The sequence below is a fragment of the Hemicordylus capensis genome, chromosome 2, assembly GCF_027244095.1.
Source record: "Hemicordylus capensis ecotype Gifberg chromosome 2, rHemCap1.1.pri, whole genome shotgun sequence".
Classification (NCBI taxonomy): Eukaryota; Metazoa; Chordata; class Lepidosauria; order Squamata; family Cordylidae; genus Hemicordylus; species Hemicordylus capensis.
In genome coordinates this window covers 50,070,916-50,095,769 of record NC_069658.1, presented here as the reverse complement: position 1 = coordinate 50,095,769, position 24,854 = coordinate 50,070,916, and the positions used below count along the sequence as shown (strand labels likewise).

At 43.6% G+C, this 24,854-nt stretch overlaps 2 protein-coding genes across 4 annotated transcripts in view; one reads left to right on the top strand and one right to left on the bottom strand.

The window, feature by feature from the left end:
- Positions 1 to 1,533: 1,533 nt before the first annotated feature.
- ANKRA2 (ankyrin repeat family A member 2) lies at positions 1,534 to 16,639 on the bottom strand. Of its 2 annotated transcripts, none has more exons than XM_053291277.1 (9): positions 16,416 to 16,639; positions 14,836 to 15,220; positions 13,836 to 13,994; positions 9,697 to 9,762; positions 8,813 to 8,910; positions 7,539 to 7,664; positions 4,716 to 4,782; positions 4,540 to 4,620; positions 1,534 to 3,032 (listed from the first exon to the last, which is right to left on the bottom strand). In XM_053291277.1, the coding sequence occupies exons 2-9, from the start codon at positions 15,122 to 15,124 to the stop codon at positions 2,977 to 2,979; spliced, it is 942 nt and encodes a 313-aa protein (XP_053147252.1). In that variant the 5' UTR covers positions 15,125 to 15,220; positions 16,416 to 16,639; the 3' UTR covers positions 1,534 to 2,976. The 2 variants fall into 2 exon arrangements, with proteins under 2 accessions (XP_053147252.1, XP_053147251.1); XM_053291276.1 differs by having other exon boundaries at positions 16,380 to 16,638.
- Positions 16,508 to 24,854, top strand: part of UTP15 (UTP15 small subunit processome component) — a 21,424-nt gene continuing 13,077 nt past the window's right edge. Inside the window, exons 1-4 of one of the 2 annotated variants that reach the window (XM_053291275.1) lie at positions 16,508 to 16,648; positions 21,726 to 21,896; positions 22,091 to 22,183; positions 23,715 to 23,899. In XM_053291275.1, coding sequence (XP_053147250.1) covers positions 21,807 to 21,896; positions 22,091 to 22,183; positions 23,715 to 23,899 — 368 coding nt within the window. In that variant the 5' untranslated portion in view covers positions 16,508 to 16,648; positions 21,726 to 21,806. Of the gene's footprint in view, positions 16,649 to 19,643; positions 19,810 to 21,725; positions 21,897 to 22,090; positions 22,184 to 23,714; positions 23,900 to 24,854 lie in introns of those variants that run through there. The other variant, XM_053291273.1, reaches the window with a different exon arrangement.

Genomic DNA, 24,854 nt, shown 5'->3' with positions numbered 1-24,854 from the left:
CCACAGTGGTTGCCATTTTGCAGTTAATAGTGGCAGTTAAGAGTAATACAATCCAAGGAATGGCTTCTTAGAGAGTCCTTTGGAGTCTAATGGAACTTACTTCTAGGTCAGTGAGTTTAGGACTAGAATGTAACATTAGCAGATTATGTGAACACTCTCCTATAGCCTGTTCTAGCTTTCATTTGTTCTGTGTAGGTTGCAACAAGCCTTGACAAATTTTCTTTGGATTCAGGAGCCAGACACTTTTTGAGGGTTTCAGATGTTTACTCTGACTTCTGGATGACAGGTGTCAAACAAAATGTTACAACAGGGGTGGGCAGATTTCTGGAAGCAGAAGTTTGTCCAGTCAAACTGTGCATAGGAGCACCAATCCCTGCAACTCCAGAAAACTAAGCAGCCTCATTATGAGACAAGTGTACTTGAATGCAATTCTGCAGTGTTTGTTGCCTGGACAAAATCTCTGGTTGACTAGGGGGCTGTCAGTCCCCTTACATAGGCTTTTTAAGGGAGAAGGGAGGCAGAATGGCTTGCCAGTTGAATGAAGGCCACTTGGAACAACCAGTGTTTGTGAATAACGAAAGTCCACCCCATCATAGGAACAGTACAATATCTTACTATTCAGCACATGCACTCCTCCCTTAGGTCAGATGGCCCTGTTTCTAGGCACAATGGTGAGCTGGCACCTGCAGTCTGCTGTGTCCATGTTATAACAGATACGGATTGTAATTTTGCTTGTAACAAAAGTGGCTATAAGGGCTACAGCAGGTGGATTGTTATGACTATAGTTATACCCTGTTGCAAACAATAGATTTGAAACTAAGGTTTAGAGTCATTTTTCTCCACAGGAAGAACTGTAGTAAAATCTTGCTTATCTGGACTGCCACCTCTTATGACACAAGGCTAATGTAATATACTACATGCTGTGCTTAAGTATCTGTCCCCTGATATGAATTTTAAAGTTCTTGGTTTCTCAGCTGCTGACCATCAGAATCATGGTGGGACTTAAGACCTGAAGATTAGGGTGGGGACACCCTTCATGATGTGCTGGACTAAGTCTTGGTTGTCATTTCCAGTTCAAAATGAGTAACCGCCCTGAGCCATTTTTGGAAGGGCGGTATAGAAATTGAATTAATAATAATAATAATAATAATAACAGTTACCTAACCCTTCAGCTTTGGAGATGCAAATGCATTTTTAAACACACCTTAAAACAATACATAGGAAGCAAACAGCTGTTATCTAAAATCCAACACTCCTTTTGGAAAGGGACAAAAGAAATTACTCTGAAAAAAGGTAGCATTCACAAATGTTAACGTGCATTGAGTCATCTTATAGGATATGAAAATGCTCTTTCACTGGGGTAAGCACTGCTAAAAATATTGAACTGGTAGTGGTCAATATCAAGATGACATGGAAATGTGAATGACTGCCAGTTGATTCTACAAGATGCACCTTGTTAGAAAAGTCACTAAGGAGAGAAATTATTTTTTTGCTAAACAGTATCACATACATGGAGACACATCTGGAAAGAAATCAGGTTGACAACTTTAATTTCTTTAAAACAGTTCAAACAATCTAGAACATCCAGATATGAAAAGTTAATAAAAACGTTAAAATCAGTCACAATGTTACAAAAACAAAACAATACATCTGAATGGTTTGAGAGCAAAATTGCTCTGACCTTTAGACACCAATACATTATAGAAGGGGTTATTTGCATAATGCCTCACACAGGAAATTTAAATAGAACTCCTGGGCTAATAAGATTCTGAGAATGGGGAACTTACTACATATCTGTTATTGCACTATCACCCTTCAGCTGTGTAAAGAAAATGGTTTAATTACTGGAAAGCATACAAGTTTTCCTTCCTTAAATTGTACAACACTTTCATTTCTATCTCAAATGAGACAAACTATTCAGCAGTTTAGTTTTCACACCTCATTAACTAGAACCAGAAAATGCTATCTTGACAGCCTTATGCTATAATCCAAAACTTTACCAAGACAGTCAATACTTATTCCTTTAATGCACTTTAAGTACAGTAAATGCAGTTAGGGTCCGAGCCTTTAACCACACTGCACTATATCAAACTAAGTACTCTCTTGTTCAAACATCTGTTACTGCTTACTCCTTCACATACTGTATTCATTTGAGCAACCACAGAAATAAGATATAAGCCCTACTGTTGTTTTAGGTGATTCTCTAATTTGTACCTGTAGCAGATTTCCCTATATACTGTACTTCATCTTAATTTGTACAAATTTCTCAGCCATCATACATTCACAGAACATCTTTGCTCTTTAGCTGTGACAGCCACAGATGCTGTTCTCTGAGCACTAGACTGTAAAATGTAAAAGTACACAACTGGAAAGACCAAATGAGGTGATTTATACAATGTAAAGTACTCCGTAATTCCTTTCTCAAAGATAACAATGTTGTTACAACAAAATATTTACAAGCAGGACAGGTTTTGGTTTTACGAACATCAGTGAACTATATAAAATGGAGCTGTGTTAAAATCTTATCCAAGAGAAACGAAACAGACTGAGCAGTCGCTCAGAAAGTGTGCCTGAACATAGCCATTAAGCAGTATAAAGCATTCACTATGTTGGCACCCGTCTCTCCTTAGCCAAACATTCAGGAGTTTGGTAGTTTTTCTAATCCTGTTGAAGCATCAGGGCGTGAGGAAGGCTTGCTGGGGCCACAATAGGCTGTCGTGTTGCCTGCTGCCGGTGGGTCTACCTGCACAACCAGTCCTGCTAAAACAGGCATGCAAGCTGGACCTGCCAAAACCTCAGGCATGGGAAGCAAACTAGGACTGCAACATTACTCTATAAATAGAGTTTTCACTCTCACTTGATGAGGGATATTCCCCTCTCGATGACTGGACTAAGACTTAAACACGAAATCAAGCCAATCACGTTGAGCAGTGTTAAATGCAGTCCGAATCTTTGCATACGAAGTCTTTCCCTTCACTATTCCTTGATGTTCTGAAGGAGTGTTAATAAATGAGACTCAATAACCTGTTGAACTAAAGCAGAAAAAAAACCATAGTTAGTGTTCAGCTCAGCTCTTTACCATGAGTGATGATCTATTTTATTCTGGAGATGTAAATGGGAGATTTCAAATAAGTCCCTCTCCTGTAAGTGGAGGTGGCATGAAGGCAGTAGTAATCCCAAACCTAGGACAGTCCTAGGCAGACAGCAACAAGCCCCATTCTCAATGGTTGGGTCAGCAGTTTTAGCTTCCTTTCTTCAGCACTTCTTCCTTGTGCATATCATTTCTTTGCCCCACCTATGGAGAATCCATTCTTGTGAAAAGAAATAAAGTGCTACAACTTGGTGTGTTGCTGTGGTGAGGCAAAAGCAATCCTCCAGCCCCCAAATTGGGTAGTTCAGCCACCACCAGCAAGAACACACCAGGGATTACAGTGTGTCTGTGCAGCAAGGGTCTTTGCAAACACTAGTCTTCTCTCCACAAGCACCTCCCCCTTGCCCCATCATAATGACAGGCACTGTGCTTGATAAAAATATCAGTTCCTGGACCCAATCTCCCAGGAACATAGGAAGCTGCCATATACTGAGTCAGACCATTGGTCTATCTAGCTCAGTATTGTCTTCACAGACTGGTGGCAGCTTCTCCAAGGTTACAGGCAGGAATCTCTCTCAGCCCTATCTCGTGTACAAACAACCACTTTGTATATAATTGTGCTTTGGCAACGTACTGTATGCTTTGGTAGTTTGTTGGTTCAATGAAAAAAATCTTGTCCTATTAAAAAAAAAATCTTGTCCTATCTTAGAGAAGCTAGGGAGGGAACTTGAAACCTTCTGCTCTTCCCAGCGTGGCTCCATCTTACAGTGCTCACACTTCTAGTCTCCCATTCATATGCAACCAGGGCAGACCCTGCTTAGCTAAGGGGACCATTCATGCTTGCTACCACAAGGCCAGCTCTAGAGCAGGGGTGGACAAACTTGGCCCTCTAGCTGTCGTTGAACTACAACTCCCATAAGCCCCAGCCGCAATTTATTGTGGCTGGGGAAGATAGGAGTTGTAGTTCAAGAACCAAGTTTGTCCACCCCTGCTTTAGAGGGACCAAGAATGAAACAGAGCCCCACCCCCTGGAGATAAGGGCAAACTCAAGTTCCCAGTCCCTCCCCTGCCCCAGTTCTACGGAACGGACTGCAATTTGCAGCATGGGTGGTGGTTGTGGGGAGAATTGTGCAGCAAAACCAGTTGAGACTCAGTGCAGAAGACCCAGGCTGTCTTTCCCCAGCTCTACATACATGACTATTGCTGCTAATTATAGTCAAGGAGGATTCTCCAGAAGCAACAGCAAAGCTTGGGAGTTGCACTGATTTCAGCAGAATAGGCTTCCAAATGAACATATTTAGGACCACAGCCTAAATCTGTGACTACTGTCCCCTTATGATATTTCCTTAAGTTCTGGGAGGCAAAATTTTTTAAAGCTGTATCCCACTGATATTAAAAGAGAGCAACAGTCACCGTAATAATGCATCTTAAGGTACTTTAATACTCACCACTACGATGGCCCAGGGCTACAGCCAGATCCATGGAATTATATCCAGAATCTGTCTCTATCGTTGGATCTGCACCATGCTCTATTTTTTAAAAAGTGCAAAGAAACTTGTTTTAAAAAAATGTTACTGCTTTTCTTACCGTTCTCAGTGGTTAATACCATCATAACAATACTGACCTAAGAGTATTTTGACACATTTCACATGGTTTCCATGTACAGCATAGAGCAAGGGTGTGCCACCATTCTGTAAAAAACAAGGTTTGTTAAAATCTCATGTACAGTTAAAAGCTCAAGGAAAATGACCCCAGATGACACACAGTACAAAGTCTTTGAACAGACATAATGTGAGGAACAGAGTGAATTCATTAGTTTCTCCACAGTATTGGTTGCCTCCTTGGGTTTTATCTTCTGTAGCTTTTATTTTAAGCCAGTCAGGATCCAGCACAAGGAGAGATAAAATGACTAGGTGAGGTTTCTTGTATAAAAACCCTTCCTATGGCCACAGGTTTTCGAACAAAAGTACTGCATTTAAATAGAAGGCAAATCTGAATGTAAGACAATGCCTCTTAAAAGATAAGAGAATAAATACAGGTTATACCCGTATTAACCCAAAAGAAAGAGGAATCTGAATCTAAGATGACACCCCCCCCATTTAATAGGAAAGAACTGGGGGATGACGATGACACCTTGTTTTAGATTTGGGTAAATATGGTCTTGTTTTGAAATATACTTAATACATCTTGCATCTTTAAGTTATGGAGGGTTTTTGAACATGTGCTTCTAAATCTGCTGAATGGCACTGACATATGACAATCACACACACAGTGGCAGTATATGCCAGAGGTCTTTCAAATCTGTCATGATTTGTCCAACTGAATACAATATTCTCTGTGAAGTTAAAAGCTTATTTTTAAGTTGAGTAGATGGGGAGGATATTTATTTATATTTATTCATTTTTACATTTATATCCCAAGGAGCCCAGAGTGGTACACATTGTTATGTTTAACCCTACAACAACTCTGCGAGAGAGGTCGGTTGAGAGATGGCTGGCCCAGAATCAACCAGCAGGTTTCATGGCTGGACTGGGATTTGAATTTGGGTCTCCCTGGTCTACATCCAACATGCTTACCACTGCACCAGGGTGGCTCTCATAACAATTGTGATCTGATATGTAGCTTGGATTGTTTGTTTGTTTAATGCTGTAAATGACTTGTAACAATGACTAGCAAAATACCCATTATCATGATGAGTAGAATGTATGCATGTAGGGGTGTGTCTGTTTTGCAGCAGATTGCAATTGAACCACTCAAACTGGCCCGGTTTGCAGACGCCTGGTTTGCAAGCGAACCATTTCTGTACACCTCAAATGCAGAGAAGGGGATACTGCAAGGGCCCTGGAACAGTGGTTCTCTCTGCACAGACACACATGGCAGCTGTCTGTGGGATCCCTGTCTGGAAAGGCTAGGCTAAGGTCAGCGGCAGAAGACAGGTTTTGTTCTCACCACCCCACTGTTCCCAAGTGCAATGCCTTACATTTCCCAAGTTGTGAGTGGAAGACTTTCCAAATGAACATTTGATTCCACCTGGCTGCAGCAGAGAGAGCGGTGAGACAGCAGCAGGGCCCATTCGAGCTGTTCAGCTCTGACCCTCTGTCCCTTCTCCTCCCAGCATGATTTCTTCAGTGGCCATTCTACCTGGTCATTATGTAACCTGCAAGTCTGGGTTGTTTCCCACTTTCTTCTCCACCCCTCTTGCTCTTGAAAAAAAGGGGCCATGTTGTTTTTTGCTCCAAGTACAATGCCTAGAAAGTTTTAGCTACATTCAGGCACAGGGCAGGGTGGAGTGCATGGCAGTAAACCTGCTTCTGGTGACTCCAAGAATAAGTGAAAATCAAATCTGCTCCTATCTACATAGCCCTATTCTGTTTTTTGGTCACACCCAGGGCTGGTGCTACCATTAGGCCAACTAGGCAGCCGCCTAGGGCGCAGACCTCAGAGGGGTACAGAGTGTCGAGTGCCAATGGGTCACACCAGAGTGTGACAGGTTGTGATGAACTGGCTTTAGGTATTTTTCTACAATCTATTATGCATATCATTTCCATCCATTATATTGCTTTAGACAACTAACATTCAAACAACTTAACATTTTAAACCTACTAGTCTTTACTTCACAGTTTGGCCCTGAACTTCTGGTTTATATCAAAGCAGATATTGGCCAAGTCCTTTTTCCTGATCCCAGTCTGATCAGTTTCTCAGTTTATATTCTAGACAAGGACTGCACAAGCTTGGCCCTCCAGCTGCTGTTGGACTACAACTCCCATTATCTCAACTACTGATCACTGTGGCTGGGAAGATTGGAGGTATAGTCCAACAACAGCTGGAGGACTGAAGTTGTGCATTCTAGACCTTCAAAATGTATCTCTGCTGCCAGGAATGCAATGATTAAAGATAGAAAACAAGCAAAGATTTGCAGAAGAGGGTGCAGCTAGAACTCATCAGAAGTCACTCACATAGAAGAGTGATAATCAAAGCAGGCTTATGCTTGTTCTATATTTGCATCCCTCTAATGTGCAGAGAAGGGCCTGCTATGTCCTCAGCTTTTGCAAAAGGAGGAGGCTGGAAGAAGATCCCATGGGCTATGACTTGACCACAGTATTTAGTACTATGCCAAGAGGTGGCCAAGGGGAGAAACTGTGGACAGACCAGACACAACTTGTTCCCTTCCACAGTCTGCTAGTGGCAAACTCACCATTCTCTTGAACCCTAGAAAGCTTTTTGGATCACATCAGTTCTCTGGGATCAGCAGCCAGGAGGCAAGAGTGTCTCCTGTGCTTAAATAACTGGCTTGCCATACCTTCTATCCAACAAGTGGGAAGGGTAAGTTGCAGAACAGATATGATCACTATAAAAGTGAATTCACTCTCGTTGTCTTGCCAGATTCAGGCCAAGCTCATGATGTAAAAGCAGATTAAGGGAACAGCAGTCCGAGCAAGAGACTTACCCAGTCATACTCATTGACATCAACCCCACAGTCAAGCAGCATCTTGACAATGTCTGTGTATCCTTTGCTACAGGCCAACGATAGTGCACTTTCTCGCCCTTTCCCCAGAATCTGTGGGTCTGCACCCTGGCAGAAAATGAAGTGGTGGTAAATGTGCAAGTATGCATTAGAGTCATAACATTACAGAGGGGAGAAATTCCACAGGTTCTACCTGGAATGATCCTTGTGTTTTAAACTACCTCTGACCAAGTTCAGTAACAAACGTATTTCAAAAGCAGAAGAGGAGATCCCAAAAGTTTCATGGGAAATTTGTTCTATGCCAACTGTCTATCCCCCGCCCCAGCCCTATGCCCAATCTGCTCTGTTGCCGCTTACAGCTATTGTCTTTGGTCCTGGTAAGCAGCTGTTCCCCTCCTTATTTATGAGAGCTTCCAACTCTTTGAAGAATTACTGAATCTCCTTTGTGACCATCTCCCCCCACACCCCAGAAGAGGGATGAGCAACTTCATACTAACCAGGATCAATAATACCCATACGATTTAGTAGCCAGCTGCTAGGAGACTGGTTAATTCATGTGCTCTGGAAAGGCAAACTGATATACCGTAGTGCCCATAAAGGCATACAAACCTTGGATTTAGAGAGGTCAGATGGCTACCTCACTAGCCTCTACCAAGAAGCTGTTGCTTAAATGGAAGAAGCGGCCTCCCCAACATGGAGTCAACATGATACAGTCTACAAGCTCAGCCCAGGTTCATAACCCCAATGACTAGGTAAAATTACTGAGGGCCATCCCTGCTAGACTATATATATCCAGTTTCTTCAGAACGTATGCATAAATAGTGCATTTCATTGTGGTTCTTTGCTGAATCCTGTTTGTAACTTTAACCCCCCAAAACAACAACAACAACAACAAAAACCAGAACCAATGTGATGATCCAGACTGAAGACTCCAATCTAGGGCTTAACTCATATAGAACAGAGGGATACTGCGTTGTTTTAAAAGAATGATGCCTGTTGGGAAATGTAGTAGGAGAGGCAGGAAGTAGGAGTAAGGAAGAAGAACCCAGTGGGTGTTTAAACAGCACTGATTATAACTTTAGTTTGCTTTTTCCTTCTGTTGTTGGATTACAAATAAACTAGCTGAGAGTTTTAACTGCATTGACTTATTCTAGATAAAACAGATAGTATTTCCTCCTATGTAAGCCTATGCAATTGTTTTCTGGATCTAAAACACTGAATTTGTTGAATGCATTACTAGAAGTATTTTCACTTACGTTTTGGAGCAGAAATTCTACCACTGCTATCTGCCCATGAGCTGCGGCCCACATTAGAGGGGTAAAGCCTTCTTCATCCGTATGGTTGATTACGTTCTCTATTTTTTAAAAAATGCAGAACAGCCATGTTTCCACTCCTCCATATGACACCAGAGTACACCTATTGTGGATAGTTTGCTTTGTAATTCTACTGTAAAACATGCTTTGGCCTGATGTCATGGGTGAAAGCTAAGAAGTTTTATTCATTAAGTTTTTTTCAATCTAATAAGTTTTTAACTATTAAGTTTTTTTCAACCAGAGAAGAGTGACTAGAGAATATAAAGTGACAGAGGGGCTGCGCATTCACAGGGAGCCTTCAGTGTCCCTCCAGTGAAAGATCCTTGTGCAGCCGTGCAGGTGTGGAGGGTGTGATTTTTACTTGACTTGATGAAAAAGGCCTTTCCACTTCCAGGAATATTTTCCCGAATGTTGTGCAGCCCCCAGGAACATAGTCCTGTAAGCAGAAATGTCTTTTGCAGTGAGGAGAGAGAAACAAAAATTGCTGCCCACTCTCCGCTGCAGAGACACTGAAAGCTCCTTGTGAACACACAGCCCTTCTTTGACCCACCCACCGCTGCACAGTATGTGGGCCACCACTATTTTTGGATGAGCTGCTTCTCAAGTGCTAGGAATTGGAATGCTGATACATGGTAGTTCATGAGAAGTTTTGACATCGTGGTCCACTAGGCCAAAACACTGAAACCACTTTCACAGTAGGCAGAGAACAGAAATGTATGACAGGAAGAACAAGTGGAACTGATCCATGCTAATGGGGCTTGTTGCAGGACTCAACCCAAAGTGGCCAGCTATAACTCTGCCAAAGAAAAGGCAAAACCAGTTCTCACCTTGCTCTATGCGTGTAGCTAAATATAACATTTCTCCCTGAGCTGCCAGCTGGTGAACGGAGAGAGCTGCAAGAACAGGAGCAGAAATATATATTATCTCCTCACACAATGAACTGAAGGCTATAATGTTGATTGCATGTCACCAGATAATGTTTCACAAAAGCATTGATCATGCGGCCACCTCATTCACGTAGCCTCAGATTACAACTACTAATAATTGTATAAAACACTTTCCAGAATACAAATTACTTCATGTATCCTTGTCTTGTTTACCTTCACAACTACCATATAATCAAGGTCCATGTATGATGCTTCCTGTTCTGAAGGAGCAAAAGAAAAAGCGCAAAATGTGGTAGTGAGCCCAGGATTTGCTTCCTGGCAATCTCTGTTTCCATTAAGAGGCAAGTTCTAGCCAATATGGCTGTGAAGACTTTCTTGAAAGAGTCTGTGGGCAATTCTTCAGAAAGTCTCCAAACCCAGAAAGCTGGTTATGATTAGCAACATAGGAAGCTGCCTTATACTGAGTCAGACCACTGGTCCATCTAGTTCAGTACTGACTTGCAATGGCCCCCCAAGGTTTCAAGCAAGAGTCTCTCTCAGCAGTGGTCCCTCTAATTTTTTTCATCTCTGTGCGGAATGAGTTTTTTTCTGGACGGCAGTATCAAGGCAGTGTGTGCACACTGATTCAGAATGGGGCCCTCCTGATTCAACCTGAGCGGGATCTAAAATGAACTGAGCGGACATCCAAAAACTTGTGAGCACACGCATATATACATGCCTTTGAGGGAACGGTCTCTCCCAGCCCTACCAGGAGATGCCAGGGACTGAACCTGGGACCTTCCAAATGCAAGCAGATGCTCTTCCACCGAACTATGACCCCATTCCTATGGGGAATCTCTTACAGCAGATAGTGCTCACATGTTGTTACTCATCCAAATGTAAGCCTGAGTGGATCCTGCTTAGCTAAGGGGACAATTCATGTTTGCTACCATAAGACCAGCTCTCCTCCCCAGAGGAGAGGCAGGTGCAGGATTAAAGTGTCCTTGGTTCCCCCATAACCAGCAACACCAGACTAAATTTTGCAAAATTAGCCAAAATTATGCAATTTGTTCAATGCACATAATTTTATACAAGTCTCAAAAAGGAACACTGGCTACTTACCATGAAGGTTTTTTCTTGCTGCTGAATTTGAGGACATCTCATGTGGGTTATCCTTCCCACGTGCTCCAGAGGTAGGACTATACAGATTAGAAAAAAGCTTTTGAGAGCTTGGGAAGGATAGCCCAACCTAGTTTGGAATGCCCAATAACGAACAGAGAAGCCTGAATAGAGCTAATCCCCTGAGAAATCAAGAAAAAAGGCACAATATAAGGTGTTCCTTTCAATAGACTTGCGTTGCTGCATGTGTGGGTCGAGATGTCCTCAAATCTAGCAGCAAGACGACGTCTGCATGGTAAGTAACCAATGCTCCTTTTTGTGCTGCTGGATGAGGACATCTCATGTGGGACATGCCACAGCCTAAAATACCCAGGTGGGGGCGCTCCAGTCTACTGAGGAGGAAGGCCTGCTGTAACCCTCTTCTGCCAAAAGATTCAAGAGCAGAACGGTCAGAGTCCAACTTGTAATACTTTGTAAAGGTGGATGGCAAAGATCACATTGCTGTCTTACAGATTTCAGATATAGGCATGTTTGTGGAAAAACACTGCTGAAGCTGCCGCCACTCTGGTTGAATGGGCAGTAATGTTGGATGGTGGCCGAATACACTGTGTCTCGTACGCTAAGGAAATACAAGCCTTGATCCACCTGGTGATGGTGGAAGTGGCCACTTTTTGGCCCATGAAAATGGGCAAGCAGGAAACAAACAGTGCTTCCATGGAACGGAATGAGTCGGTGTGTTTTAGGCAGGCTTTCAGGCACTTCCGTATGCCCAGCTTGTGCCAAGCTTGTCCTGAGGGGCGAACTGGCTTAGGGCAAAAAGGGGACGATATAATGTCCTGTGACCGAAGGAAGATAGAAGGCACCTTGGGAATAAAAGATGGATCCAGAATGAGGCAAATGGAGTCAGGAAAGAAAATACACAGGGGTTTGTTGACAAAAAGTGCCTGTAACTTGGACACTCTTCTGGCAGAAGTGATAGCTACTAAGAATGCTAACTTTAACAACAACAACAAGCTGAGAGACATCGATAGAAAAGATTTGGCTTGGAGTCTGTAAAATCTAGTTCTATGGGAGAGGGGCTGAGTGGCTCAGGTCTCACTGGTGCTGCAGGTGCCTCCGAGGAATGGCTGTCTGCATCTAATGGAGTGGAGGGAGCATTTGTGTTTGCGACTGTGCCACTGTTCGCTGCTCCGGCCCGTGTGGACCACACACACTGGTTCTCTGCTCATGTGACATGGTATGGGCCGCACGGCGCTGGACGGTGCAGGTGCCACACTGGCCCTGGACTTTCTTTTGTTGCAGCAGCCACTCTCTGCCTTGCTCCTCCGCCAGCTGCTCTCAGCTCTGATGTCTTGCTGGCCCCGTGAGCTGCTCTTGAGCTTGCTCCCTTGATGACCAGGCCCAGTATAGGCGGGAGAGACTGAAACCAGGGCCTCCACTGAAGTGTGGCGCTCTGAAGCCATAGCAGAGAACAGCCCTCCTGGCTGAAGGGGCAGGAATCAGCCCTAGGCCGAGCTTGCTGGGCCCTGTGTCCAGGTGGAAGGCCTGAGGATCCCTCTTTGGGATCGGGGAGCCCAGGAGCATGCAGTGGTGATGAGGACCTCATGGTGCTCAGTGCACTGGAGGGCCTTTTGGGCAGGAAAACAGCTGGATTCTTGTCCTTAGGGACAACAATGTTCCTGATGTATGGCCCCGGACGCTGCATCTTCTTTAAATGAAGGAAAGAAGTAATAGAGAGTAACGAAGAGCAATAAATAAGGATCTCACTCTCTCGCTTTCATTTTATATCATTGGAATAATAATAGCTAGCTGCTTCAGGCACAGAGCATCTGCGCCTCTAGTTCTCCCTAGGGATGTGCACAGAACCGGTGGTTCCGCCAGTTCAAAGGTGGCAGGGGTGCCGCTTTAAGTGCGGGGGAGGGTGCACTTACCCCTCCCGCCGCTTCCCCCCACTGGCGTCCTTTGTTAAGAAACCTGATCGGGGTGACAGCGTACCTCCCTGCTGCTCCGTTGGCTGGATATGGCCAGAAGTCCCTGATGCGTGTGCACGCACCACTGACGTGCACGTGCTGGCGACTTCTGGCCATATCCGGCCAACAGAGCGGCAGGGAGGTACACTGCCGCCCCGATCAGCTTTCTTAACAAAGGACACTGGCGGGGAAAAGTGGCGGGAGGGATAAGTGCACCTTCCCCCGTTCTTAAAGCGGCACCCCCGCCTTCGAACTGACCCACCATGGTTCCGTGCACATCCCTAGTTCTCTCCCCTCCTTCTCTGTTTCCCCTCTGTTTCCAGCCCCCCCGCCACTTTCATTCTTTGTCCGCCCGCCACGTTCTCTCCCCTGCCTGCCCCCCACCATTTTCTTCCTCCCCCGCTGTTTTCTCCCCCCGCCCACCCACCAGCCTGTCCACCACTGCCACTTTTCTCTCCCTCTGCCAGCAGCTCGCTTGCAAACTCTTGCAAGAGCTGCTATGCATGGGATTTGCGATGGGTATGCCTTAGATAAATATATAGAGAGAGACCATATGAAAGTCAAAGGAATAAGTATTAAAGACAAAGTTAAAGTCCAAGTAAATGAGAAAGATAAAGAAGATATAGGCCTCAGAATAGGAACAAGAGAAAGCTGTCTCTGGAGCTGGATCACATGATTAAAGAAACTGGGTTGGACTATTCTTCCCAGGCTCTTAAAAGCTGCTATCTAATTTACATTGTCCTGTCTCTGGAGCACGTGGGAAGGAGAACCCACATGAGATGTCCTCATCCAGCAGCAGAAAATTAAACTTTTCTTTACAGAGAAATGCCTGTGTGCAGAAATGATAATGCCTTTACTAAAGAATCAACACAACCCTGCTCAGAAGGGTGCTCCCCTGCCCCACACCTGCCATTCTTCTCAGTCCAATCTACTTTTGAACTGAAAAGATTACTCTTGAGGGCTTTTCTCTGAAACCTACTTTACATGAATTGATCTCCCCCTTGCACTTACAGTTTACAAGCAAAGGTGTTGTAGAGACTTCATTTCCCCTGTGCTTGTTTGTTAAAGTAGTTGACTGCTTTATAGGTGAAAAATGCTTAGTAGTTGATGGAGTGTAGACGTGTCTTACTTGAATCCCAGGAGAAGGAGAAGTATGGATATTGCACTCAGCTAAGTGAGGAGAGTGGGGGGAAAGAGAGTTTTAGTAGTTGTCTGAATAACTAGTAAAAAATAAAAATCACATTCTAAGCATGATATTTCAAATATACTTATGTGAAAATTTATTTCACCAAAACCAACAGGGCCGATTCACGCCTTATTGTGGTAATATGGCTGAGCTTTCTCTGACATGGATATGGTCAGTCAAAACCACATGGGCACTGATTCACACAAGCTGCTAATTGCACAGATAGCCTCCCCTGCCCCCATTTATTATTTAGATATCTTATTTTATGTAAATCATTTCTACCCCATCTTTCAAACAGATATTTTCAAGATAGCTTATTAGATTCATAAAGAAACAATAAAATCAAGACAAGGTGAAGGGAATTACAAAGCTAAAACAATAAAAGTGTAAAAAGAAAGCAACTCCTTCTCTGTTTGCTTTTATGAAGACCGTCAAGACCCACCGACTTTCTCAGGATTTTTAACCGAAATTAATTTTAAGCTGCTTAATTTCTTTTTATTATCTCATGATATTGTTTTAACTTTTTATTCTGATGAATTGTTTTAATTGTTTTACTCTGTTTTATATAGGTTTTAAATTGTGTACACTGTCTAGAGAGTCACATCAGACCTTATATTTATTTATTTATCATATTTTTATACCGCCTGATATGCAAATCTCTAGGCGGTGTACAAATCCCAACATTAAAATCACAGGTTAAAATACATAAAACACAATAAAAATAATATAAAACAAATTATTAAAGTTATTAAAATTCTTAAAAGTTTGTGAGAACAGGAAAGTCTTGTTGTAAGTTGGGGATGTCCTTGTGTTTTAAATTCTAACCTTTAAATAATACAGATGCCACTTCAAGGTCAGAGTTGACTTGATCTTGAATGTTTTTGCTCTCTTCTTCATTCAGGGATTTGACAAACCGAGAACACACATTCATATCAAACCTATTGGGCAAAATGAATTTCATTCCCATAGCAACGCTCTGAGGTGGTCCTTCTTCAACACTGGAATCGAGGTGATGCTCCACTTTAATATCTGGCATGTGAGACAAACTATAGCTGCTGGTACAGTCTTCCACAATTAATTGAGCACCAACATCTAAGTTTGTTGAAGATTCCATTTTCTGAGCCTCAGGTTGTAACTTTTAAAAATGGTTTTGACTTCTGGCATGGATCTTTTAAAACTCTCAGGTGTCAAGGTTTATGATAACCTGTGGCTGAATACAAAATATTAAGAACTTATAATACAATGCCACAAATTCATAACAATACAAAAGAAATAAAGATAACAGGTCATCTGAGCACTGTACAACACTACCTCTACTCTATTTTTGATAGGAAATCCCAAAGAAACTACTTAAGAATGTGGATCAATCATTCTGATAACACAGTGATTTCAAAGAAGCTTAACTGTGCATAAACAGCAGCCTTTGCACTAAAAAAATACCCAATAACAATAAGCAAATAATGTTAGCATGCAATGTTTTTGCCTATAATCAAATAATTTTAGTAGAGTGGACTACTGCTCCTATTCCTAGTCTTTGAACAGAGGACACACTGCAAGTGAAATGCTTTGAAAAACATGCTTTGAACCATGAGGTCAGTTCTGCCTTTAATGACCGCATTCCTTTAACTAGATTAAGCAAGTGCAACAGCATTGTTTACTCAGATGATCCAATGTTCCAGCTTGCTTCAGCATGGTGTATTCCGAAGAGAATACATATAAGGGGAAAAGACATATGGGGCTGAGGGAAGAAAGACATGAGAGTTGTAGCACCTTAGCGACTCAGGCCCCAAACCACTTGCATGGGCAAGCAACTAGTGGTGTGAAATAGCTCATAAATAGGCATTCAGATACCTCTGCATCAGCTACCATGGGAAAGACTGTGCAGTCCTTCTTGCTGATCACTATAACAGGATTGTTCAGATTGCACAGTGAACCAGTAATATCAGATTCCAGCATGGTCCATTGAACAGGTTTTATTTCATTAACCTGAGTGTAAGTCCCATCCCTCTGCCATGCATTTATCCCCTTTGTTTGGGCAGCTCGGGGCTCAGTTTTACAAAGAGCACTTTTGGAATACCTATTATAAAAGGTTATTATAACATGGCCTTCATTATAGGTTCTCTCCATCCTTTTATTGAGACAACAACCTTGGGAGATAGGTGGCCCCAATGAGTTTTGGTCATCACCCATGAGCTTCATGGCTGGGGGAGGATCTGAACCAGTGTCTCCCCGGCACAAATCTGACACTAGAGCAGCTACAGTGTCAAGGAGGCACAGGGGGCGGACTGCGGCTCCTCGGCAGGCTCTCCTGCTGCACTCCGGCATGGGCATCCCTCCCCCTCGCCCCCTCCTCATTCTGCATCTTTTACCTCCGAGTCCGCAGCCTCACATCCTTTCTCACCAACCTGATCAAGAGCGGCGTTGTTCTTGTCTTATGACCTCACTTCCGCTCAAGGCAAACCCGGAAAGGAAAAATTGAGAGGCCATAGACTTACGACAACCGAGATCTATAGACTCAGACATCAGGTTCAGTTGGGACGCCGTGTAAGGTTCCTTCTTCTTGGAGCGGAAGGAGATGAAGGGCTTTTAGCGTAGCTGTAAATGAGAGGCGGCGTGTTTCTCTTTCCACCCCCCAAAGGTAATAGTAAAGGCAGAGGCTCGTGTTCTTTCTACTTCGGGTCTTATTTCGTGTGACTTGAAAGGGAAGCGCGCCGCCACCTGCATGCAGTTGAGCATCAGATTACAGCTGGGAGAGAGAAAGACTCTGGGGAAGAGACTGTGGCCTTTGCGGTGGTGTGTTGATTGCTGTATAGTTTGTATGGTTTTGTTGGGTTCGAAGCGCAGAGTAGCCTCAGCCTAACTTGCAACTACCTTACACTGGCTTATAACTGGTCTACACTGCTTTGCAGGGCTGTTGTAAACCACTCAGCCACGGCCTGCCTTCAATATAAGAACAGCCCTGCGGGATCGGGCCCAAGGCCCATCTAGTCCAGCATCCTGTTTCACACAGTGGCCCACCAGATGCCACTGGAAGCCACAGACAGGAGTTGAGGGCATGCCCTCTCTCCTGCCATTACTCCCCTGCAACTGGTACTCAGAGGCATCCTGCCTTTGAGGCTGGAGGTGGCCTATAGCCTTCAGACTAGTAGCCATTGATAAACCTCTCCTCCATGAAGTCATCCAAACCCCTCTTAAAGCCATCCAGGTTGTTGGCCGTCACCACATCTTGTGGCAGAGAGTTCCACAAGTGGATCACGCGTTGTGTGAAAAAGTGCTTCCGTTTGTTGGTCCTAGACCTCCTGGCAATCAATTTCATGGAGTGACCCCTGGTTCTAGTGTTGTGTGAGAGGGAAAAGAATTTCTCTCTCTCCACTTTCTCCACCATGCATGATTTTATAGACCTCTGTCATGGCACCCCGCAGTCATCTTTTTTCTAAACTAAAAAGTCCCAGGTGTTGTAGTCTTGTCTCATAAGAAAGGTGCTCTATGCCCCTGATAATCTTGGCTGCCCTCTTCTGTACCTTCTCCAGTTCAACAATGTCCTTTTAAAGATGTGGTGACCAGAATTGTACGCAGTACTCCAAGTGTGGTCACACCATAGTTTTGTATAAGGGCATTATAATGTTAGCCGTTTTATTTTCAGTCCCCTTCCTAATGATCCCTAGCATGGAACTGGCCTTTTTAACAGCTGCTGCACATTGAGTCGACACTTTCAATGAGCTGTCCACCATGACCCCAAGATCCCTCTCCTGGTCCGTCACCGACAGCTCGGATCCCATCAGCATATACTTGAAGTTGGGGTTTTTCGTCCCAATGTGCATCACTTTACACTTGCCAACACTGAATTGCATTTGCCATTTTGTCGCTCACTCCCCCAGTTTGGAGAGATCCTTTTGGAGCTGCTCACAATCCGTTTTGGATTTCACTACCCGGAAGAGTTTGGTATCATCTGCAAATCTGGCCACCTCGCTGCTTACCCCTACTTCTAGATCATTTATGAATAAATTAAAAAGCACCGGTCCCAGTACAGATCCCTGGGGGACCCCACTTCTTACTTCCCTCCATTGTGAAAAATCTCCATTTATACCTATCCTGTGTTTCCTGTCTTTCAACCAGTTAGCAATCCACACATGTACTTGTCCCCTTATCCCATGACTGCTAAGTTTCCTCAGGAGTCTTTGATGAGGAACTTTGTCAAAAGCTTTTTGGAAGTCCAGGTAGACTATGTCAACTGGATCACCTTGATCCACACACTCATTGACACCCTCAAAGAAGTCCAAAAGGTTGGTGAGACAAGATTTACCTTTGCGGAAGCCATGCTGGCTCACTCCCAGCAGGGCCTGTTCTTCTAGGTGCTTTACAATTTTATCCTTGAGGATGCTTTCCATCAATTTGCCTGGAACGGACGTTAGGCTAACCGGCCTGTAATTCCCCAGATCGCCCCTGGATCCCTTTTTGAAAATCGGTGTTACATTTGCTACTCTCCAGTCCTCGGGTACAGAGCCCGATTTCAGGGACAAGTTATATATTTTAGCAAGGAGGTCGGCAATTTCACATTTGAGTTCTTTGAGGACTCTTGGATGGATGCCATCTGGCCCTGGTGATTTGTTGACTTTCAGTTTTTCCAGACAGTTTAGAACACCATCCCTTCTATCTGACTCAGCTCTCTAGCCTCCATCCCTAAAAAGCCTGGTTCAGGAACAGGTATATGCTCAGTATCCTCTGCCGTGAAGACAGACGCAAAGAACTCATTCAGCTTCTCTGCAACCTCCATATCCTCCTTAATAATCCCTTTCACTCCCTCATTGTCTAATGGTCTAACTACCTCCCTGGCAGGTTTCCTGCTTCTGATGTACTTAAAGAAGTTTTTGTTATTCCCATTGATACTTTTGGCTAAATGTTCCTCAAACTCTCTTTTTGCCTCCTATGAAGTGCATTTACATCAGCTGCTAGGAATATTTTTTAATATTTAAGAATTTAGCTTTTCTCAGGAAATAAAACCTGAGTTACAAAGATCTTCAACTCCTGCCTTTGTTGCTATCTTTTGTTTCTCTATTTCAGGGGTGGTGGTAGCCAACCCAAAACTCTCCAGCTGCTTTAATTTGGACTACAACTCCCATCACCCCCAGCTGGGGATGATGGGAGTTATAGTCCAAACAACAGCTGGCAAGTCAGGCACTCCTGCCCAAGCAGGTGCTGCTCGACCTAAAATGCTTCCATGGGCATTTCTTCCTTCTACTTAAGGAAAGGGATAAGGAACTAGGAAGTTAGGTCTTTACACAGTTGATTCGACACTCAACTCCCCCCCCCACCTTTTCGTCTTTTCGTGCATATAATATAAAGTCAGCATGTATTCCAATATGTAACCGCATATTCCTCCAATCGCCTTCCTCGTTCTATGGCCCTGGCGACCACTTCAGAAGAAAAGAGTTGCCAGCGTCACTCTTCCCCTTTTGGGGTACGGCGTAACGAGCAGGGCATCATAGAGATCTTGGAGGTAAAATGGTTCTCTTATCCTGCAATAGGCTGCGGCGGTGGTTGCCTGACAAATGGCGGCTTTCGCAAGGCGATCGGAAGTAATGAGTTGTGCACAACGTTGTTCCTCCCCGTATCTCTATGGGGAAAGGTAGCCAACCCGAAACTCTCCAGCTGCTTTAATGAAAACCGAGCGCTGAGGTTGGTGGGGGCGCAGTGCTTATGACGCAGTTCTCCCCCCGGAAGTTGGGTGGCGGTGATGGTGGCTTCCTTGAGAAGCAACGTGACTGTGAGGTGCTGAGGAGGGAGTACCCACGTTCTCAGGTAAGGATGAATAAGGATGGGCCCCGGCTGAAGGCCCTGGAGAGAAGAGCGACCGCGCAATTTGTCCTGCTTAGGCGACCTGCCCTTTTTGTGTCGCTCAGGCGCTTCGCCTGGTCGCTGGACCCCCCCCCCCACTTCCTCCAGGATGATTTCACTTTTCCTGGGCAAGTCTCCTTTGCTCTGCAGAGATGCAGGGCAGGCAGCAATTCGTCAGATCATGCTTCTACCCATCACTGAACCTCCGTGTCAGGAAAAGCCTCAGGAGAGCCTTGCTGGGTAGACCAAGGTCCATCTGGGTAGACCAGCACATGCTTCCTATTTTCCTGGAAACTTCGAGCATGAAATAGGGTTGCCCACTCTCTAGGATTGACCCGGAGTCTTCAGGAATCGCCGTCACTCTCCACATGACTATTGACAGCTATCCTGGAGATTTTAGTGACTTGATATTGTGAAAAATGTTAGGTGGGAATTTGTTCAGTATAGCTCCAATCCTGTTAGCAGCCCTCACATGAAGGCAACAGCCCTTCACAGTTGGTATCTAATCAGCATCTGGCTTTCAAATTACTTTGCTTGGCTGGCTGCCTGCCTCACTGCTCATCCCTTATAGGTCATTATGAATAAGCTGAACACTGGAGCCAGTGCAGACTTTAGGAGACCCTACTATTTACTACTTTCCATTGTGACAGCTGGCCATCTTGACAGCTGATCCATATCTGACCTTTTATCCATTATGGGGAAGCTTGTTCAGGAGATTTTGTGAAGAGTGTAGGAGATACAAGCAAGGCATCTTCTCACAACACACCCTCTACACACCTGTGTTCATCTGTGTGCTCTGCATGCACATGTGCACACTCTCTCTGTGTGTTATAATTAGAGGCTATGTTTGTTGAGGTTCCTCCAAGAAATATTCCTTGTTCAAGAATGATTATGAAATTTCTACAGTTCTTCAGACTTAAAGTCAAAATAACCTGTGCAGTACAAGAGAGCAGACACTGGTGACCAGTTCAGACAACCTAACAACATGTTTTTTGTTTTATTGTTCAATATGACCCAAAGCCTGCCAAGCCCACAAACACCATCTTTCTCCTCAGCTCCTGCACCTGAGGAATCTTGGTTTGTTTAAGCCACAGCTCTGTGGTTTGTCTGAAACTGGGAACTGTGGTTGGGATTTAAACAAACTAGGACTGAAATGTCAGAGCTCCTTGTAGGCGCTGAGAGTGTAAGTGATGGGAGAACATGCAGGCATTGAGTTGCTGGCCCTCATATCTGCTCTCTCATGTTGAATAGGTTCTTTTGACTTCTTGTATTATTGCTGCCCCCGTTCTTCCCAAATCCCTATCACTTTTCTAAAGTGCGTTATTTCGGAGAGCAAGTTTGTCTCTAGTGCAGAAACTTGTTGACATAATGTTACTGGCTGGTATAGGATCACCCAAGACTTTTGTAAGTTTTCTGAGGGATAAGCATACTGGTTAGTTATGGGTTTGATCAGTGTTATTAACTAATAGTTCTATATATGTTATATTAACTTATTAAATTATTCTTTGCATTTCCTGTCTGTGCAACTAGTGATCATTCTGCACTAGAATGTTCTTTGGACTGTGATCTTGTAATACAGTCAGTGCAGAATAATTTTGGAATCACTTTGCTGCCATGTGCATTGATGATTACAGGATCAGAGCCTGTACATTTTGACTTCTATGTAGAATATGTTTTTTATTTAGTTTAAAGAAATAATCTGTGGCAAAAAAAAAATCACTACCAAATGAAGGTAGATAGGTTAGCTTATAGCTGTAACAAATTGTTTGTGAATTATTTTTGGATTAATACTTTAGGTTCACTTAATACTATAGATACATAAAATATTGGATACTGTCCTTGTATTTACAGCAAGCTTTTCTTTTTTTCTTTTTCAAAAGGCTGGCATACTTTTGCCTTATGAGGGTTGCAAGACTGGAAGAGTACACTTTGCTAATTGAAGCAACTGTATTTAAGAAATAATGGCTAATTACAAGCCTGTTGTAATACAGTCTTTTCCAAAACTTGGTGAGAAAGTAACCAAGGATACTTTGTACTGGAAGAATTACAAGGTAAGAATGTATTGTTAGTTGTGAGTGTTTTTTGTTTTTTGTTTTAAATTATTGGAACTCTCTACTGATTGTGCCTTTAAGGTTTATCTCTGTTTGTAAGGTTTTGGCCTGGTGTTCTCATATCTTTGAAAACATCCTGCTAAAGAAACTGCCTTAAAATGAAACTTGTTAAAATTGTGCTACTATTTTTCTAGGCTCCTATTCAGATAAAGGAATTTGGTGCAGTGAATAAAATAGACTTTTCTCCAATTCCTCCGTATAACTATGCCGTGACAGCCTCATCAAGGGTAAGATTTAAGATGCAGCCCTGTTCTTGTTGCTGATCTGTACAGCTTTCCCACAGGCTGATTATATGATCCATTTTATTGAGGCTATGTTGGATTTGCCTGCTATAGGAACTCACTTGAACTGCTATGGAACAAAATTTGGCTTGTTGCTGCAGCTGGTAGAATAACATCATAGGATTATTCTGCCCTTGGGTTCATGGGACTCCTAAAATCTTCATCTTGTTTGATTTCATGAAACCCACCTTGGATAAATAATTAATGTGTCATATTTTTTATAGGGGGATCATGCTATGTTTTAATATAGAAAATAAACTGGAAATTGTTGGTGCTTTTACAGAAAAGAAAAGAATATGCCTGGAAAGGGAAGGATGGGAAGCAATTATATTGCTGCAGCAGCACTTATTAGTGCAGCAGCAAAAAGTCTTTGTGGATTCAAACACACACACTTCACAGAGGAGGGGGCAAAGGAGGACAGAATGTTGCATTCAGCCCCACCCCCCAGTGGGATATATGAGACTTGCAAGGTTCCTAATGGTGTCTCCCTTGGGAAGCTGATAGTAGATCTATTAATGAAGCCATCAAGAACATCTCTGGACCATCAGCCAATGATTAACTTACAAAAGAATTTGCTGGCCTGCTAATGACCCCAAACTCACAACACTACTAATATATTATGTGCCGAAGCGTTATGCCCAAAGGCAGACTCATCCCTAACCGCAGTTAAGCGCCCATTTCCAAACTCCAGTTATAGTGGTGGTGCAGACCCACCCAAGGACGCGGCTGCTCCATGTTTTCGGCACTTCTCACTGGCATCTGCTCGGAAAACCAGCCCCGCCCCTCCTGTCAGCCATTCTGCTATGCAGTTGCCAGGCTACAGGGACACCAGCGTGCCCCATCTCAGACCGGGCATCCTGTCAAGCTGCTTAGCCACTCAGGGCTAATGACCCCAAACTCACAACACTACTAATATATTATGGGTTTATATGTAATATATAAAAAAGTGGTTCCCATGTTTTGTTATATTTGCTAGAATATTTCTAAGAATCCAGGGTAGATCTCAAGGGCTCCTATTAAGTTCTATGGGACAAAATTAAATAGGCTACAGCCAGCAAGATCCTTGGGGAAGGGAAGGGTAACACTCCAGTCACAAGGGCAGATATAGTCCTTTCTCATGTGCATTCCTGAGTTTTTTCATCTGAGGAAGCAAGTGGCAGCCATAATAGGAGGAGAGGAAGTAGTTGGGTATTGTAATTTGGGTCACCAAAGCAGGAAGTGAGAAACTTGCTCCCATCCATGCTAAATGAGCTCAGCTTCCAATGAGAGGGACTTAGCATGGAGCTGCAGTGTCTCAGCACAGAGCCCAAAGGCATTATTCTGCATGCCCTTCCATTCCCCCTGAGACATTTTACTTGTAATAGTGAAGTGGTCAGTGTTTGGCACTGTAGTCATTGGGCCAGAGAGGGCGCCTTGTTTCTCTGTTGGTTTTTCTCTTAATGCTGTATGGCAATATATATGTTACATTTTGTTCCAGATTCACATTTATGGTCGATACTCACAAGAACCAATCAAGACATTCTCTCGCTTCAAAGACATAGCATATTGTGCTACGTATCGAGATGATGGGAACCTGCTGGTTGCTGGCTGTGAAGAAGGCAGCGTTCGACTCTTTGATATTGGTGGGCGAGCACCACTGAGACAGTTTGAGGGCCATACTAAGTAAGAGAATGGGGTTTAATTTAAACAGATGCATTATTGCTTCAAACTACAACCTATCTCTGAAGTATTCCCATAGGTCTTCGTTAGACATAAAAAAAAATACTGTGAAGTAAATGGTGTCTAATTTCTAAGCCGCTTGTGTTGATCTACACCAGAGATTCTCAACGTGTGGGTCCCCAGATGTAATTGGACTTCAACTCCCATAATTCCCAACCAAAGGCCACTGGGGGTGGAGATTATGGGAGTTGAAGTCCAAGAACATCTGGGGACCCACACGTTAAGAATCCCTGATCTACACTATCTACTGAGCAAAGAGGCACCTTTTAAAAATGGTAACTCTCTATATTTAGTGGGGGAGAGCAACTGGCCCTGTCCAACCACAATTAAACATTCTTCCACTGGTCATTGCTAGTTTTATACCTTTTCTTTTTAGATTACGAGCCCTTTTGGGACAGGGAACCGTCTTAATTATTCTTCTGTTTTGAGAACATTTTTTGTTAAAAGCGGTACACAAAAATATTTTATTTATTTCTATTTATTTATTGTTAGATTTGTATACAGCCTTTCATTAAAACAATTATAAAATCATGTGAAACCATAATTGTCGCATTACAACTACAGGTTTGAAGTCTGCTTTGACATTTTTGCAGCAGTTAACTCAACTGCGAATAGGGTCATAGTTCAGTGGCAGAACATCTGCTTTGCCTGTAGAAGGTCCCAGGTTCAATCCCTGGCATCTCCAGGTACAGCTAGGGATGGGCCCGGACCGGTCCGGACCTGGGTGGTTCGGTTTGGGTGTGGGGGGTAGCTTTAAGAGCGGCGGGAGGGTTTACTTACTCCTCCCGCTGCTTTCCCACTCTGGCGCTGTAATGTTACAAGTAACTGGGGTGGCAGGATGCCTCCCTGCTGCCCCTTCCCCGGTGTTGCTTTAAAAAAACTCCCAGTAGTCCTTTGC